The 19,114-nt window shown below is 37.6% G+C and overlaps 1 protein-coding gene across 3 annotated transcripts in view; it reads right to left on the reverse strand.

Moving 5' to 3' along the window:
• PHTF1 (putative homeodomain transcription factor 1) overlaps positions 1-19,114 on the reverse strand; it is a 61,781-nt gene that overhangs the window by 7,747 nt on the left and 34,920 nt on the right. For all 3 annotated transcript variants that reach the window (XM_059928259.1, XM_059928251.1, XM_059928269.1), the window contains 4 exons: positions 16,839-16,967; positions 16,172-16,444; positions 15,260-15,391; positions 14,415-14,501 (listed from right to left, as the gene is read on the reverse strand). In XM_059928259.1, the coding sequence (XP_059784242.1) occupies positions 14,415-14,501; positions 15,260-15,391; positions 16,172-16,444; positions 16,839-16,967 (621 nt within the window). The remainder of the gene's footprint in view (positions 1-14,414; positions 14,502-15,259; positions 15,392-16,171; positions 16,445-16,838; positions 16,968-19,114) is intronic.

Genomic DNA, 19,114 nt, shown 5'->3' on the forward strand with positions numbered 1-19,114 from the left:
GATGTGAACTCTGGCTGGAGGTAGACGTCTCGCTTGGGATCTCGGCACCAAGGCCTGGCCCCACCCAACGGCCTGTAGGCTCCAGTGCTGGGACGCCTCAGGCCAAACAACCAAGAGGGCAGGAACACAGCCCCACCCATCAGCAGACAGGCTGCCTAAAGACTTCCTGAGCCCACAGCCACCTCCAGACATGCCCCTTGACATGGCCCTGCCCACCAGAGGGGCAGCACCCAGCTCCACTCACCAGTGGGTGGGCACTGGCCCCTCCCACCAGGAAGCCTGGACAAGCCTCTAGACCAGCCTCACCCACCAGGGGGAAGACACTAGAAGCAAGAAAACTACAATCCCGTGGCCTGCGGAACTAACTCCAAAAACACAGGTCAGAACCCACCCTGGGACTGGTCCCTGGCCCTTAGGTAACAAGATGGGAGTGTACTGTTGGGAAACATAGGACATCCCCTACAGAGGACCACTTCTGCAAGGTCAAGAAATGTTAACTATTCTACTACATACATAAAAAAACAAATAGAAATTTAAACAAAATGAGACAGCAAAGGAATATGTTCCAGACAAAGGAACAAGATAAAACTCCAGAAGAACAACTAAGTAAACTGGAGATAGGCAATCTACCTGAGAAAGAGTTCAAAGTAATGATTGTAAAGATGATCCAAGAACTCGGGAAAAGAATGGATGCACAGAGCAAGAAGTTATTAGCAAAGAGTTAGAAAATATAAAGAACAACTAAACAGAGTTGAAGAATGCAATAACTGAAATGAAAAATACACTAGAAGGAATCAATAGCAGAATAAATGAGGCAAAAGAACAAATCAGTGAACTGAAAGACAGAGTAGTGGAAATCACTGATGTGGAACAGAATAAAGAAAAAGGAATGAAAAGAAATGAGCACAGGTTAAGAGACCTCTGGGACAATGTCCAGTGCACCAACATTTGCATTACAGGGGTCCCAGAAGGAGAAGAGGGAGAGAAAGGGCCTAAGAAAATATTTGAAGAGATAATAGCTGAACACTTCCCTAACATGGGAAAGGAAATAGTCACCCAAGTCCAGGAAGCGTAGAGAATCCTAAACAGGATTAATTCAAGGAGGAACAGACCGAGACACATAGTCATCAAACTGACAAAAAATAAAGACAGAGAAAATATGAAAACAACAAGGGAAAAGCAACAAATAACATACAAGGGAATCCCCATTAGGTTATCAGTTGATTTTTCAGTAGAAACTCTGCAGGCCTGAAGGGAGTGGCATAATATATTTAAAGTGATGAAGGGGAAAAACCTACAACCAAGAATACTCTACCCAGCAAGGCTCTAGTTCATATTTGATGGAGAAATCAAAAGCTTTACAGACAGGCAAAAGCTAAGAGAATTCTGCACTACCAAACCAGCTTTACAACAAATGCTAAAGGAACTTCTCCAAATGGAAAAGAAAAGACCACAACTAAAAATAAGAAAAGAATGAAATGAAAAGCTCACCAGTAAAGGCAAACATATAGTAAAGGTACAAAATCATCCACATACAAATATAATATCGAAACTAGTAAATGTGAGAGGAGGAGAGAGAGTACAAACGCAGGATATTTAAAATGCATTTGAGGGCTTCCCTGGTGGCACAGTGGTTAAGAATCCCCCTGCCAATGCAGTGGGCACGGGTTCGAGCCCTGGTCTGGGAAGATCCCACATGCCGCAGAGCAACTAAGCCCGTGAGCCACAATTACTGAGCCTGTGCTCTAGAGCCCACGAGCCACAACTACTGAGCCCATGTGCCACAGCTACTGAAGCCCGCGTGCCTAGAGCCTGTGCTCTGCAACAACAGAAGCCACTGCAATGAGAAGCCCGTGCACCACAACGAAGAGTAGCCCCCACTCGTCACAACTACAGAAAAGCCCACGTGCAGCAATGAAGACCAACACAGCCAAAAAAAATTAAAATTAAAAATAAATAAATAAAATGCATTTGAAATTAAGAGATCAGCAACTTAAAACAATCTTGTACATATATAGGCTGCTATACCAAAACTCATGGTAACCACAAACCAAAAATCTATACTAGATATACATACAAAAAAGGAAAAGGAATCCCAACACAACACTAAAGATAGTCATCAAATCACAAGAGAAGAGAACAAAAGAGGAAAGGGAAAAAAAAAGACCTACAAAAACAAATCCAAAACAATTAACAAAATGGCAATAAGAACATACGTATCAATAATTACTTTAAATGTAAACAGATTAAATACTCCACCAAAAGACACAGACTAGCTGAATGAATACAAAACAAGACCTGTACATATGTTTTCTACAAGAGACCCACTTCAGATCTAGAGGCACATACAGACTGAACATGAGGGGATGGAAAAAGGTATTCCAGGTTAGAACTACCTCCCCAGAGATCAGGCAAGGTTAAGGGAGGGCTTGGCTGCTGTTTTTAAATGCAGCATTTTTCGTTCCCTTTCTAGAAACCAGCTGCAACTTTAAGTCAGAGCACATTAAAATGAGCCACTTCTGAACCAACAGCGCCCAGGCCCCAGGCCTGCTGTAAAGGCCCCCAGCAAAGGTCAGGGCTTGGTCTACATGACGTTCCTTCCTATGCTTGTCCAAGCAGTGCTCTGCCTCAGAGTTGAGGTAAGAAAGGCATCAGGACACCTCGCATTAGGTCACTTAGCAGAGATCGGCAATTCCTGGGCTCAGTGAGGAGGTTTGTCATGTGGCTGACAGGGTCTTGATGCTCTGTCTAACACTGGGTGTCAGGCCTGAACCTCTGAGGTGGGAGAGCCAAGTTAAGGACATTGGAACACCAGAGACCTCCAGGCCCCACATAATATCAAACGGCAAAAGCTCTCCCAGAGATCTCCATCTCAATGCTAAGACCCAGCTCCACTCAACGACCAGCAACCTACAGTGCTGGACACCCTATGCCAAACAACTAGCAAGACAGGCACACAAACCCAACCATTAGCAGAGAGGCTGCCTAAAATCATAATAAGGTCACAGACACCCCAAAACACACCACGGGATGTGGTCCTGCCCACCCGAAAGACAAGATCCAGCCTCATACACCAGAACACAGGAACCAGTTCCCTCTACCAGGAAGCCTAAACAACCAACTAAACCAACCTTACCCACTGGGAGCAGACACCAAAAACAATGAGAACTACAAACCTGCAGGCTGCAAAACGGAGACTCCAAACACAGTAAGTTAAGCAAAACAAGAAGATAAATACACAGCAGATGAAGGAGCAAGATAAAAACCCACCAGACCAAACAAATGAAGAGGAAATAGGCAGTATACCTGAAAAAGAATTCAGAGTAATGATAAGAAAGATGATACAAAATCGTGGAAATAGAATGGAGAAAATGCAAGAAACGTTTAACAAGGAGAACTAGAAGAACTCAAGAGCAAACAAACAATGATGAACAACAAAATAAATGAAATTTAAAATTCTCTAGAAGTAATCCATAGCAGAATAACTAAGTCAGAAGAATGGATAAGTGACCTGGGAAGATAAAACAGTGGCAATAACTACTGCAGAGCAGAATAAAGGAAAAAGAATGAAAAGAATTGAGAACAATCTCACAGACCTCTGGGAGAATGTTAAACGCACCAACATTCGAATTATAGGGGTCCCAGAAGAAGAAGAGAAAAAGAAAGGGACTGAGAAACTATATGAAGAGATTATAGTTGAAAACTTCCCTAATATGGGTAAGGAAACAGTCAATCAATTCCAAGAAGTGCAGATGGTCTCATACAGGATAAAACCAAGGAGAAACACGCCAAGACACATGTTAATCAAACTATTAAAAATTAAATACAAAGAAAACAATATTTAAAGCAGCAAGGGAAAGACAACAAATAACATACAAGGGAATCCCCATAAGGTTAACAGCTGATCTTTCAGCAGAAACTCAGCAGGCCAGAAGGGAGTGGCAGGACATATTTAAAGTGATGAAAGGGAAAAACCTACAACCAAGTTTACTCTACCCAGCAAGGATCTCATTCAGATTCGAAGGAGAAATTGAAACCTTTACAGACAAGCAAGAGCTAAGAGAATTCAGCACCACCAAACCAGCTCTACAACAAATGCTTAACGAACTTCTCTAGGCAGAAAACACAAGAGAAGAAAACGACTTACAATAACAAACCCAAAACAATTAAGAAAATGGTCATAGGAACATACATATCGATAACTACCTTAAATGTAAATGGATTAAATGCTCCAACCAAAATACACAGACTGGCTGAATGGATACAAAAACAAGACTCGTACATATGCTGTCTACAAGAGACCCAATTCAGACCTAGGGACACATACAGACTGAAAGTGAGGGGATGGAAAAAGATATTCCATGCAAATGGAAATCAAAAGAAAGCTGGAGTAGCAATTCTCATATCAGACAAAACAGACTTTAACATAAAGACTATTACAAGAGACAAAGAAGGACACGACATAATGATCAAGGGATCAATCCAAGAAGAAGATATAACAATAGTAAATATTTATGCACCCAACATAAGAGCACCTCAATACATAAGGCAAATGCTAACAGCCATAAAAGGGGAAATCGACAGTAACACAATCATAGTAGAGGACCTTAACAGCCCGCTTTCAGCAATGGACAGATCATCCAAAATGAAAATAAATAAGGAAACACAGGCTTTAAATGATACATTAAACAAGATGGACTTAATTGATATTTATAGGACATTCCATCCAAAAACAGCAGATTACACTTTCTTCTCAAGAGCTCATGGAACATTCTCCAGGATAGATCATATCTTGGGTCATGAATCAAGCCTTCGTAAATTTAAGAAAATTGAAATCGTATCAAGTATCTTTCCCAACCACAACACTATGAGACTAGATATCAATAACAGGAAAAAATCTGTAAAAAATAAAAACACATGGAAGTTAAACAATACACTATTAAATAACCAAGAGATCACTGAAGAAATCAAAGAGGAAATCAAAAAATACCTAGAAACAAATGACAATAAAAACACGATGCCCCAAAACCTATGGGATGCAGCAAAAGCAGTTCTAAGAGGGTAGTTTATACCAATACAATCCTACCTCAAGAAACAAGAAACATCTCAAATAAACAAACTAACCTTACACCTAAAGCAATTAGAGAAAGAAGAACAAGAAAACCCCAAAATTAGCAGAAGGAAAGAAATCATAAAGATCAGATCAGAAATAAATGAAAAAGAAATGAAAGAAACAATAGCGAAGATCAATAAAACTAAAAGCTGGTTCTTTGATAAGATAAACAAAATTGATAAACCATTAGCCAGACTCATCAAGAAAAAAAGGGAGAAGACTCAATTCAATAGAATTAGAAATGAAAAAGAAGTAACAACTGACACTGCAGAAATACAAAGGATCATGAGACATTACTACAAGCAACTCTATGCCAATAAAATGGACAACCTGGAAGTAATGGACAAATTCTTAGAAAAGCACAACCTCCTGAGACTGAGCCAGGAAGAAATAGAAAATATGAACAGACCAATCACAACTACTGAAATTGAAACTGTGATTAAAAATCTTCCAACAAACAAAAGCCCAGGACCAGATGGCTTCACAGGCGAATTCTATCAAACATTCAGAGAAGAGTTAACACCTATCCTTCTCAAACTCTTCCAAAATATACCAGAAGGAGGAACACTCCCAGACTCATTCTATGAGGCCACCATCACCCTGATACCAAAACCAGAGAAAGATGCCACAAAAAAAGAAAAGCACAGGCCAATATCACTGATGAACACATTTGCAAAAATCCTCAACAAAATACTACACACAGAATCCAACAGCACATTAAAAGGATCATATACCATGACCAAGTGGGCTTTATTCCCAGGAATGCAAGGATTCCTCAATATGCGCAAATCAATGTGATAAACTGTATTAACAAATTGAAGGAGAAAAACCATATGATCATCTCAATAGATGCAGAAAAAGCTTTCGACAAAATTCAACACCCATTTATGATAAAAACCTTCCAGAAAGTAGGCATATTGGGAACTTACCTCAACATAATAAAGGCCATATATGACAAACCCACAGCCAACATCGACCTCAGTGGTGAAAAACTGAAAGCATTTCCTCTGAGATCAGGAACAAGACAAGGTTGTCCACACTCACCACTATTATTCAATATAGTTTTGGAAGTTTTAGCCACAGCAATCAGAGAAGAAAAAGAAATAAAAGGAATCCAAATCGGAAAAGAGGAGGTAAAACTGTCACTGTTTGCAGATGACATGATACTATACATAGGGAATCCTAAAGATGTTACCAGAAAACTAATAGAGCTAATCAATGAATTTGGTAAAGTAGCAGGATACAAAATTAATGCACAGAAATCTCTTGCATTTCTATACACTAATGATGAAAAATCTGAAAGAGAAATTAAGGAAACACTCCCAATTACCATTGCAACAAAAAGAATATAATACCTAGGAATAAACCTACCTAAGGAGACAAAAGACCTGTATGCAGAAAACTATAAGACACTGAGGAAAGAAATTAAAGATGATACAAACAGATGGAGAGATATACCATGTTCCTGGACTGGAAGAATCAACATTGTGAAAATGACTATACTACCCAAAGCAATCTACAGATTCAATGTGATCCCTATCAAACTACCAATGGCACTTTTCACAGAACTAGAACAAAAACTTGCACAATTTGTATGGAAACACAAAAGACCCCAAAGAGCCAAAGCAATCTTGAGAAAGAAAAACAGAGCTGCAGGAATCAGGCTCCCTGACTTCAGACTATACTACAAAGCTACAGTAATCAAGACAGTATGGTACTGGCACAAAAACAGAAATATGGATCAATGGAACAGGATAGAAAGCTCAGAGATAAACCCAAGCACATATGGTCACCTTATCTTTGGTAAAGGAGGCAAGAATATACAATGGAGAAAAGACAGTCTCTTCAATAAGTGGTGCTGGGAAAACTGGACAGCTACATGTAAAAGAATGAAATGAGAACACTCCCTAACACCATACACAAAAATAAACTCAAAATGGATTAAAGACCTAAATGTAAGGCCAGACAATATAAAACTCTTAGAGGAAAACATAGGCAGGACACTCCATGACATAAATCACGGCAAGATCCTTTTTGACCCAGCTCCTAGAGAAATGGAAATAAAAACAAAAATAAACAAATGGGACCTAATGAAACTTCAAAGCTTTTGCACAGGGGCTTCCCTGGTGGCGCAGTGGTTGAGAATCTGCCTGCTAATGCAGGGGACACGGGTTCGAGCCCTGGTCTGGGAAGATCCCACATGCCACGGAGCAGCTGGGCCCGTGAGCCACAACTACTGAGCCTGCGCGTCTGGAGTCTGTGCCCCGCGACGGGAGGGGCCGCGATAGTGAAAGGCCCGCGCACCGCGATGAAGAGCGGTCCCTGCACCGCGATGAAGAGTGGCCCCCACTTGCCTCAACTAGAGAAAGCCCTCGCATGAACCGAAGACCCAACACAGCCAAAAATAAAATAAAATAAATAAATAAAGTAGCTATAAAAAAAAAAAAAAAAAAAAAAAAAAAAAGCTTTTGCACAGCAAAGGAAACCATAAACAAGACAGAAAGACAACCCTCAGAATGGGAGAAAATATTTGAAATGAAGTGACTGACAAAGGATTAATCTCCAAAATATAGAAGCAGCTCATGCAGCTCAATATCAGAAAAACAAACAACCCAATGCAAAAATGGGCAGAAGACCTAAATAGACATTTCTCCAAAGAAGGTATACAGATTACCAACAGACACATGACAGGATGCTCAACATCACTAATCATTAGAGAAATACAAATCAAAACTACAATGAGGTATCACCTCACACCAGTTAGAATGGGCATCATCAGAAAATCTACAAACAATAAAAACTGGAGAGGGTGTGGAGAAAAGGGAACCCTCTTGCACTGTTGGTGGGAATGTAAATTGATACAGCCACTATGGAGAACAGTATGGAGGTTCCTCAAGAAACTAATACAGAACTACCATACGACCCAGCAATCCCAGTACTGGGCATATACCCTGAGAAAACCATAATTCAAAAAGAGTCATGTACCACAATGTTCACTGCAGCACTATTTACAATAGCCAGGACATGGAAGCACCTAAATGCCCATCGACAGATGAATGGATAAAGAAGATGTGGCACATATATACAATGGAATATTACTCGGCCATAAAAAAAAAGAAATTGAGTTATTTGTAGTGAGGTAGAGGGACCTAGAGACTGTCATACAGAGTAAAGTAAGTCAGAAATTCAGAAACAAATACCGTATGCTAACACATATATATAGAATCAAAAAAAAAAAAAAAAAAATGGTTCTGAAGAACTTAGGGGCAGGACAGGAATAAAGACGTAGACGTAGAGAATGGACCTGAGGACATGGGGAGGGGGAAGGGTAAGCTGGGACAAAGTGAGAGAGTGGCATTGACATACATACACTACCGAATGTAAAACACATAGCTAGTGGGAAGCAGCCAAATAGCGCAGGGAGATCAGCTCGGTGCTCTGTGTCCACCTAGAGGGGTGGGATGGGGAAGGTCAGGGGCAGACACAAGAGGGAGGGGATATGGGGATGTATGTATATGTATAGCTGATTCACTTTGTTATACAGAAGAAACTAACACACCATTGTAAAGCAACTATACTCCAATAAAAATGTTAAAAAAAAGGTATTCCATGCAAATGGAAATCAAAAGAAAGCTGAAGTAGCAATACTTATATCAGACAAAATAGACTTTAAAATAAAGACAGTTACAAGAGACAAAGAAGGACACTACATAATTATCAAGGGATCAATCAAAGAAGAAGATGTAACAATTGTAAATTCATGTGTCCCCAACATAGGAGCACCTCAATATAAAGGCAAATGTTAACAGACATAAAAAAAGGAATTGACAGTAACACAATAATAATGGGGGATTTTAACATCGCACTTATATCAATAGACAGATCATCCAGACAGAAGATCAATAATAAAATCCAGCCTTTAAATGACACATTAGACTAGATGGACTTAATTGATATTTATAGAGTATTCCATCTGAAAGCAGCAGAATGCACATTCTTTTCAAGTGCACATGGAACATTCTTCAGGATACATCACATGCTGGGCCACGAAGCAAGCCTTGGTAAACTTAAGAAAACTGAAATTATATCAAGCATCTTTTCTGACCACAACACTATGAGATTAGAAATCAACTACAAGAAAAAAACATGAACACGTGCAGGCTAAACAATAAGCTATTAAACAACCAATGGATCACTGAAGAAATCAAAGAGGAAATTTTAAAAAAATAGCTAGAGACAAATGAAAATGAAAACATGATGATCCAAAACCTATGGGACACAGCAAAAGCAGTTCTAAGAGGGAAGTTTATAGCAATACAAGCTTACCTTAGGAAACAAGAAAAATCTCAAATAAACAACCTAACCTTACATCTAAAGCAACTAGAGAAAGAGGAACAAACAAAATCCAAAGTTAGTAGAAGTAAAGGAATCATAAAGATCAGAGCAGAAATAAATGAAATAGAGACTAAGAAAACAATAGAAAACATCGATAAAACTATTAACAAAAGCTGGTTCCTAGAAAAGATAAACACAATTGATAAACCTTTAGTCAGACTCATCAAGAAAAAAAGGAAAAGGGCCCAAATCAATAAATTAGAAATGAGAGACTACTCCAAGCAATATACCAATAAAATGGACAACCTAGAAGAAATGGACAAATTCTTAGAAAGGTACAATCTACCAAGATTGAACCAGGAAGAAATAGAAAATATGAACAGACTGATCACAAGTACTGAAATTGAATCTGTGATTTTAAAACTCCCAGAAAACAAAAGTCCAGGACCAGATAGCTTTACAGGTGAATTCTACCAAACATTTAGAGAAGAGATAACACCTACCCTTCTGAAACTATTCCCAAAATTGCAGAGGAAGGAACACTTCCAAACTCATTCTATGAAGCCATCATCACCCTGATACCAAGACCAGACAAAGGTATCACAAAAAAAAGAAAATCAGGCCAATATCACTGATAAACATAGATGCAAAATCCTCAACAAAATACTAGCAAACTGAATCCAACAATACATTAAATAATCAAGTGGGATTTATCCCAGGGATGCAAGGATTTTTCAGTATCTACAAATCACTCAGTGTGATACACCACATTAACAAATTGAAGAATAAAAACCACATGATCATCTCATTAGATGCCGAAAAAGCTTTTGACAACATTTAACATCCACTAATGATTAAAAACTCTCTAGAAAGTGGGCATAGAGGGAACATACCTCAACATAATAAAGGCCATATATGATAAACCCACAGCTAACATCATACTCAACAGTGAAAAGCTGAAAGCATTTCCTCTAAAATCAGGAACAAGACAGGGGTGCTCAATCTCACCTCTTATATTCAATATAATTTTGGAAGTCCTAGTCACAGCATTCAGAGAAGAAAAAGATATAAAAGGAATCTAAATTGGACAGGAAGAAGTAAAAGTGTCACTGTTTGCAGATGACATGATACTATACATAGAAAATCCTGAAGACACTACCAGAAAACTACTAGAGCTCATCAATGAATTCAGTAAAGTTGCAGAATACAAAATTAATACACAGAAATCTGTTGCATTTCTATACACTAACAACTAAAGATCAGAAAGAGAAATTAAGGAAACAATCCCATTTACCACTGCATCAAAAAGAATAAAATACCTAGGAATAAACCTACTTAAGGGGGCTAAATACCTGTGCTCCAAAAACTATAAGACACTGATGAAAGAAACTGAAGAAGACACAAACAGATGGAAAGATATATATATATACCGGTTTCTTAGGCTAGAAAAATTAATATTGTTAATATAACCATACTACTCAAGGCAATGTACAGATTCAGTGCAATCCCCATCAAAATACCAATGGCATTTTTCACAGAACTAGAACAAAAAAATTTTAAATTTGTATGGAAACACAAAAGAACCTGAATAGCCAAAGCAATCTTGAGAAAGAAAAACGAAGCTGGAGGAATCAGGCTCCCTGACTTCAGATTATACTACAAAGCTACAGTCATCAAAACAGTATGGTACTGGCACAGAAACAGAAATATAGATCAGTGGAATAGGATAGAAAGCCCAGAGATAAACCCATGCACCTATGGTCACCTAATCTATGACAAAGGAGGCAAGAATATACAATGGAGAAAAGACAGCCTCTTCAATAAGTGGTGCTGGGAAAACTGGACAGCTACATGTAAAAGAATGAAATTAGAACATTTCTCTAACATCATATACAAAATAAATTCAAAATGGATTAAAGACCTAAACATAAGACTGGATACTATAAAACTTCTAGAGGAAAACATAGGCAGAACACTGTTTGACATAAATCACAGCAAGATCTTTTTTGACCCACCTCCTAGAGGAATGGAAATAAAAACAAAAATAAACAAATGGGACCTAATTAAACTTAAAAGCTTTTGCACAGCAAAGGAAACCATAAACAAAACAAAAAGACAACCTACAGAATGGGAGAAAATATTTGTAAATGATGAGACTGACAAGGGATTAATTTCCAAAATATATAAACAACTGAATAACAAAAAACCAAACAGCCCAATAAAAAAATGGGCAGAAGATCTAAGTAGACATTTCTCCAAAAAAGACATACAGATGGCCAAAAGGCACATGAAAAGATGGTCAACATCACTAATTATTAGAGAAATGTAAATTAAGTCTACAATGAGGTATCGCCTCACTCCAGTCAGAATGACCATGATCAAAAAGTCTACAAATAATAAATGCTGGAGAGGGTGTGGAGAAAAGGGAACCCTCTTGCACTGTTGGTGGGAATGCAAATTGATACAGCCACTATGGAGAACAGTATGGAGGTTCCTTAAAAAACTAAAAATAGTTACCATATGATCCTGCAATCCCACTCCTGGGCATATATCCAGACAAAACTGTAATTCAAAAAGATACATGCACCCCAATGTTCACTGCAGCACTATTTACAACAGTCAAGACATGGAAGCAACCTAAATGTCCATCGACAGATGAATGGATAAAGAAGATATGGTATATATATCACAGGGAGCTATACTCAATATTCTGTAGTAACCTATAAGGGAAAAGAATCTGAAAATAACATATATTCATATATGTGTATAACTCAATCACTTTGCTGTACACCTGAAACTAACACAACATTGTTAACCAACTATACTTCAATAAAAAAGAGAGAGAGAGAGGGAAAAAGCTCAAAAAGAAAATATATTTTGTAATAAACCCAGATCTGTTACCAAAATAAATTAATAAAATAACTTTTCAGCATTGAAAAAAACATATCACTGAAGATATTAAAGCACTTTGATAGTTTAACAGCAAAAAAAAAAGAAAGAAAAAGAAACAAGCAACCAAAAAAAGGATATGCTGATTATAAGAGAGAGAACTATACAAAGACAAAATAAATGAAAAAGGGTAGACAAAGATATTGCATACAAAAACTAATCAAGACAGATGGTGTAGTTAAATTAATATCAAATAGAGTAGACTTTAAGTTAAGAAACATTAGAAATAGAGACATTTTATAAGGTCATGAAAGGTAAAGAAAGCCTGACACTGTTCAGGATTAAAGGAGATTAAAGAGACATAACAGCTAAATGTAATAACTCATCCTGGATTGAGAAAAAAAATAACTATAAAGGACATAAAAGTCTATCCACCAAGGAGATGGATAACAATTCTAATTCTGTATGCACCCAGTTACACTGCTTAAAAACATATAAAGCAAAACTTGACAGAAATAAAAGGAGAAAAAGATAAATCCACCATCGGAGCAGACCTGACCACACCTCTCTCAGTGGCTGACAGAATAAGCAAACCAAAAAGATGAGTAGGGACACAGGAAATTTCAGCAATACAACTAATAAACTTGGGTTAATTTATATAGAGAGAACACTGCTCTCCAAAACAATGGGCTACAAATTCTTTCAAAGTGCTGATGAAAGATTTAATAAAACTGGTAATATATATATTATAAACATATACTGGATAATAAAGATAAACATATACCGGATAATAAAGCAATTCTACATAATAAAGCAATACTGGATAATAAAGCAATTCTACATAATAAAGCAATTCTACATAATAAAGCAATACTGCATAATAAAGCAATTCTACATAATAAAGCAATACTGGATAATAAAGCAATTCTACATATTTCAAAGGACTGAACACATTCAGAGCATGTTCTCTGACCATAGCAGAATTAAGTTAAAATTCAATCAATGGAAAAGTACAGGATAAGGCTGTAACTTCTTGTAACAAAGAAAACACAGAAGTACCAAAATAAATAAATAAATAAAGATACAGGGACCTGTCAAAAGAACACAGGAAGGGGCTTTAAGGGTCTCTCACTGGCCAAATCTGGGACAATTTAGGCATCAAAACAAACATAGTAATACTTTATACTCCACTGGATAAAAATAAGAACACAGGAGTCCATAGCATAATAAATGAATGAATGAATAAATAAATGAGAAAAAAGAAGAAGTCTACTTTAGAGTGACAACTAATAAAATTAGAAGAAATGATGGAGTTGGAAAATCACCATTTTGTATCCATAATGGTATATAGCTTTATTAACAATCAAAAATTGCCAATTAAAATTAAATTACCATGATCTTAGAGTCTTAAAGGACTAAAAATTATCTTTATTCTCATTTCAAAAGTTAGAAAAGGACTTCCCTTGTGCCACAGTGGTTAAGAATCCACCTGCCAATGCAGGGGACACGGGTTTGATCCTTGGTCCAGGAAGATCCCACATGCCACGGAGCAACTAAGCCTGTGTGCCACAACTACTGAGCCTGCGCTCTAGAGCCTGCAAGCCACAACTACTGAGCCCGCGTGCTGCAACTACTGAAGCCCGCGCTCCTAGAGCCCATGCTCTGCAACAAGAGAAGCCACTGCAATGAGAAGCCCGTGCACCGCAACCAAGAGTAGCCCCCACTTGCCGCAACTAGAGAAAGCCCGCACGCAGCAACAAAGACCCAACGCAGCCAAAAATAAATAAATAAAATAAAATAATTTTTTTAAATTAAAAATAAAGTTAGAAAAATTAACAAGTATTCAAACTAGCAAAAGAAATGTAGACACATTAAAAACATATATACTTCAACATAACCATGCTGGCACCTCGACCTTGGACTCCCCAGTTCCCAGAGCTGTGAGATACAAATGTCCGTCGTCTATACATACACACACATACACACACACACACACACTTAAACACGGTGAACTGATTTAAAACAGAAAGTGAGCTCTATATTCCATTTTCCAGTGAAATCGATCTGAAACTCTTACCTGGGCACAACAAATGAAAGCAATGGAAAGTGTCAGTAGGAAGACAGAAGACACAACCACATCCACTGATCGCTGCGGGCCCCGTCTCTGTGGAGTGAGATGTGTAGGTTAGCGTTTTATGTCACCGCCAGAGACGGCAACGGCCCTCACATCATTCACACTCCCAATCTTACTATATTGGCGTGAAAATGAACATTTATAAGACGTTTCTGACACAGGATTTTTTTTTTTAATCAGTCATCAATTTTATACACATCAGTGTATACATGTCAATCCCAATCGCCCAATTCAGCACACCACCATCCCCACCCCACCGCGGTTTTCCCCCCTTGGTGTCCATACGTTTGTTCTCTACATCTGTGTCTCAACTTTTGCCCTGCAAACCGGTTCATCTGTACCATTTTTCTAGGTTCCACATACATGCGTTAATATACGATATTTGTTTTTTTCTTTCTGACACAGGATTTTAACATATTTTGGACATATTCGACTTTAATTAAGCTCTGAGATCCATGCCATTCAAATTAAGGGTGTGATTGATTCACGAACATATTTTCAGCTGGAATATTCCCCCCAAAAGTCAGAAAAAGATGAGATATTCAATTTATCACTCTGCCCTAGGAATTTAAATTTTCTTTTCCCTTTCTAAGCTCTTATTTACTTAGCTCTAACAGCTCTGCAGATAGATCACTCCCAACTTGGTGTCCAGCAAGTCTGTCAGCAACTGATGTCTGTCCAGTACATAGAACTACCCTGCCTACTGAGTATCTGCCACCAGAAATTTCAGTGAGCATGTTTTCTGTGTATTATTGCAGATATTCCATGGTTAGTCAGCTAAAACTCACCTTCAGAAAGGAACGCAATGATAACCATATCTTAATGTTCTCCACCTTTTTAAGTCTGAAATGAGGTATTTCATATTTCCTAGCTTTCCTGGCAGAAGTAATATGGCTGAAGAGTTTTGCAAATAAAAATCTCTAGAGGAGGTTAAAAAAAAAAACAAACCACAAAGTGAAACGTACACATGTGTCACTGTGTGTATATTTACATAATTGTAAACAATATTCCCAGCATATAAAAAATATTAAAAGGATCAAGTTCTAATCAGTGGTCACTAAGACAGGCAGTGAAAAAACATTGTTAATAGCTCATTAACCTGTCGCTTGCAAAGCACATTATGTAGTAATATACTTCTTCACAACATGCTACGCTCTTCACATTTTCAAGGAATATACCTTGGAGACCTTTGTGAATCCCCACCTTCACAAACTCAAATGTTTATACAAAATTCTAGCTTACTCCCAAATTACATTTCCATTCAAAACCACATTTTTTGCACATATCACCGATACATTAAGCCCTCAATCCCAAACTCTTATCGAATTTCAATAAATTTATTTCTCACTTGGCCATTTTTCACAGAAACATTTTCACTTTGGTAATTACTACATATGCTACATATACAAAACATCAAGGGCACATTGAGGTGCAGGCGCTAAGCAATCAGCTAGGCTCACTCACTGGCTCAGCCACTTACTCCTACAAGTAGGCTCAGCAAAATTTCAGATTACAGCATGTCATTTGTGAATAATCAGTATCACAAGTGTTAAACCCACAAATACCAAAAGTTCACTTATCAAGCCTCCATTGCCCACGTTAACTTCTGGAGAGAGAACAAATCAAGAGAACAAAAGCAACTCAACAGAATACCATATACAAAAGCAGAGGTAAGAAATTTTACTTAATTGACTACCGACCTGTTTGTATGTTCTCTCCGCCACACACATCATGAAAAAAAACATCCAAGTAAGACACAGTCGTTCAAAAAAATTAATGATAGACAAAATAATAATAGGTGTAACAGGTGGTGCCCCACAAAAGAGAGTCAAGATCTCCTCAGCTGAGATGGACTTTAGCTGGTCAAGGCTCTTCTCTCGGAACAGTCGATGTAAAAAAGGGAAAAATGCTAATCCGATGGTGACGACATTTCCCAGCATCTGATAACCTACTCCTTGCTGATACGCATTAACCTGGGAATTAATTTAAAATATGCATCATTACTGCACAGCTAAATGGAGTTGTGAAGCAGTATTTATCAAATACTATTTAGATGATTAAAAACTAAATCTGTTTTAAATCTAAAAGAAATACAAATAAAAATGATGTACAGATTTATGACTTTTAGGCTTGAATGAGATAAGGAATATTTGTAGAGTCTACCTGAACAATTGATCATGCTCACAGAGACCTCTGTAACAAATAAAAAAATATACTACCTAGTGAAGACTGACTACAAAATTTAAGATACACATACTTGTGTTTCAAAAGCAGAGTCAACGTTTTGATCATTAAATACATTCTATGAAATAGCTGCTGATCATTAAATAGATTTTTCTAAAAATCCAAAAACGTATTAAACCTTACCCTGCTCATGATGATGCCACTTATTTCCAACACAGACATATCCATCTTTTTGCACTCATTCCCTTCCCAGATTATTGCACTAACTCGATCAGAGGCAGGACTTGAGTTCTGAAGCCAGAATAAATGGTTCTGAGAAGAAAAAATAAATATTTCCATCCACTCCTTCTTTATTTCCTCCATTAGATTTTTTTCCCTTTGTCTAGCTCCTGGGCCACATTTGCCAGGGTTCAGCCTTGTCATCCTATTCTCCCCCTCACAAAGCTCATCACTCCAATTACCAGCTCCATGATGCTGGTTTCTGGGTTTTGTTGGTTTTTTTTCACGAAAACAATTTCTTACCTGGAGAGAGGCTAAGTGTCTCCTATAATGATGGGAGGTAGGATTACATGATCTCCAAGGTTGCTTCCCTCTCTAAATGTATGGAAGTGAGTATAAGCTTGGTGTATTAATGGGATATCAAGAAGGAAAGCATTTCTACAGCATCATGACTAGACCAGGGATAGTAGGAAGTTACGCGGGAGAGGTGCTAACAGGCCTTAAGACATCACAGGAATGACTGAGAAGGTAAACCTTTCTCTGGTCTAATCAGGACACAGAAAAGCATAGTAAGCTCAAGAGGAAAAGGTCGAGATAAAAACAGCCCCGTATTTTCTTCTGCTGTATCATGTCTTATTCTTCGAGTACCAACTCAAGTCCCATTTCACCAACATGTCCTCTCTGATGGCCACAAGCCTCACTCATGTTGCCTTTCTCTGAAATTAAAAACCCTTACAGTCTATAGCAGATAAACTTGCATCTAATTATATGCTGCTTTTATTGTGTCCTCTATTTCCCATAAAATCATCTTGTTCCCAAACACATATATAAGTTACTAAAAAACAACCATCTGGTGTATTTCTTCTCCTTCTACAATAATGCTTAGCATAATGCTGATGCACATTTATGGATTTATTAATTGATTTAGCCAAAAAAATATTTATTAAGCAGCTACTATGTAAGATGTACTATGGATATAATAAAGAACAAGACAGATGTAGTCCTTGACATCACAGAGCGTACAAACTTATGGAGACATGATTAAATAAAGTTACTGTGCAGCATGATAAGGGAAGGAAAGAATGCTTTAGGAGCATATAGAAAAGGCTTCCTAAGGGAGTATCACTCAAGCCAAGACCCGAAAAGTAAAAAAGAGTGAGACGAAGGAATGGGTATCGGGGAAAAGTGTGTTCCAGGCAAATAAACCAGTTTGTGTAAAGATCCAGAAGTACATGAGGAAACTGAAAGAAGTTTAGTTGAGTTAAACTATACCATGCAAGACTGTTATCAGAGCAAATAAAGGAACAGAAAGAAATAATCCAGAATGGGAAAAAAAAGCAATTAAAGGATTGTAAGGGGAATGGCATCAGATTTGTATTTTAGAAGGATCATGCTGGCTGCAGTGTGGAAAATGAAACGAAGGGGAGCAAGCCTAGAGAAGCTGTTGTAAGGATCCAGATGAGGGCTGATGGTGGTCTGCACCAAGCAGTGTGGACACAGGTGGGCAGATGTATGTATTATACAGCAGAATCAAGAAAATGTGATGACTGATTGGAAACATGGGGGGCGGGGTCAAGAATGGCCCCAAGGTTTCTAACTTGGGTGGTTAGTGGTGACATTTAGAAATATGGAGAATAAAAGAAGAATAGGTTAGGTGGGAGAATTGGGAAATGATGAATTCCGTTTAACATAGTGAGTTTCATCATACCTAGTTATTCTTACATATGCCTTAAAATTATCCTATAAATCCCAAAAGTGCAAAGGAGGTGAAAATCATCATGATGCTATTCATAATTACCAAGGGCTAAGGTAATTTAGATGAGTCTTCAGACTGAATGTAAAGAATATTTAGATACAAACTTTGATAGCAAAATTGGAGGAAAAAGCTTAAAACTTTAATAATAAAATGTATGTTGTTTCTAGTTAGTTTTTGAAAACTGTATACATTTAATGAAGCAGAATTTTTTTCATTAAAATGTGTAACCTAAATCAATGGTATCTTAGAATCAAGAAAATTCAATAATTAAACAAATGAATATCCATCACCCACTATTTATTAAGTCATTATGGAAATATTTAGCCTAAAGAAAAAATAAAACTAAGAAGAATCATGATCATTGGCATTAAACATATGAAAGGCTGATATGAGAACCGTTTCTTAATCATTTAATCTATCCAGCAGTGGAAAAAGCTCATGAAATAACAATCACTCCAGCTCCACAAGTATTTAAGCAGAGACT

This window comes from Balaenoptera ricei, chromosome 1 (assembly GCF_028023285.1).
Source record: "Balaenoptera ricei isolate mBalRic1 chromosome 1, mBalRic1.hap2, whole genome shotgun sequence".
In the NCBI taxonomy this organism is placed as follows: domain Eukaryota; kingdom Metazoa; phylum Chordata; class Mammalia; order Artiodactyla; family Balaenopteridae; genus Balaenoptera; species Balaenoptera ricei.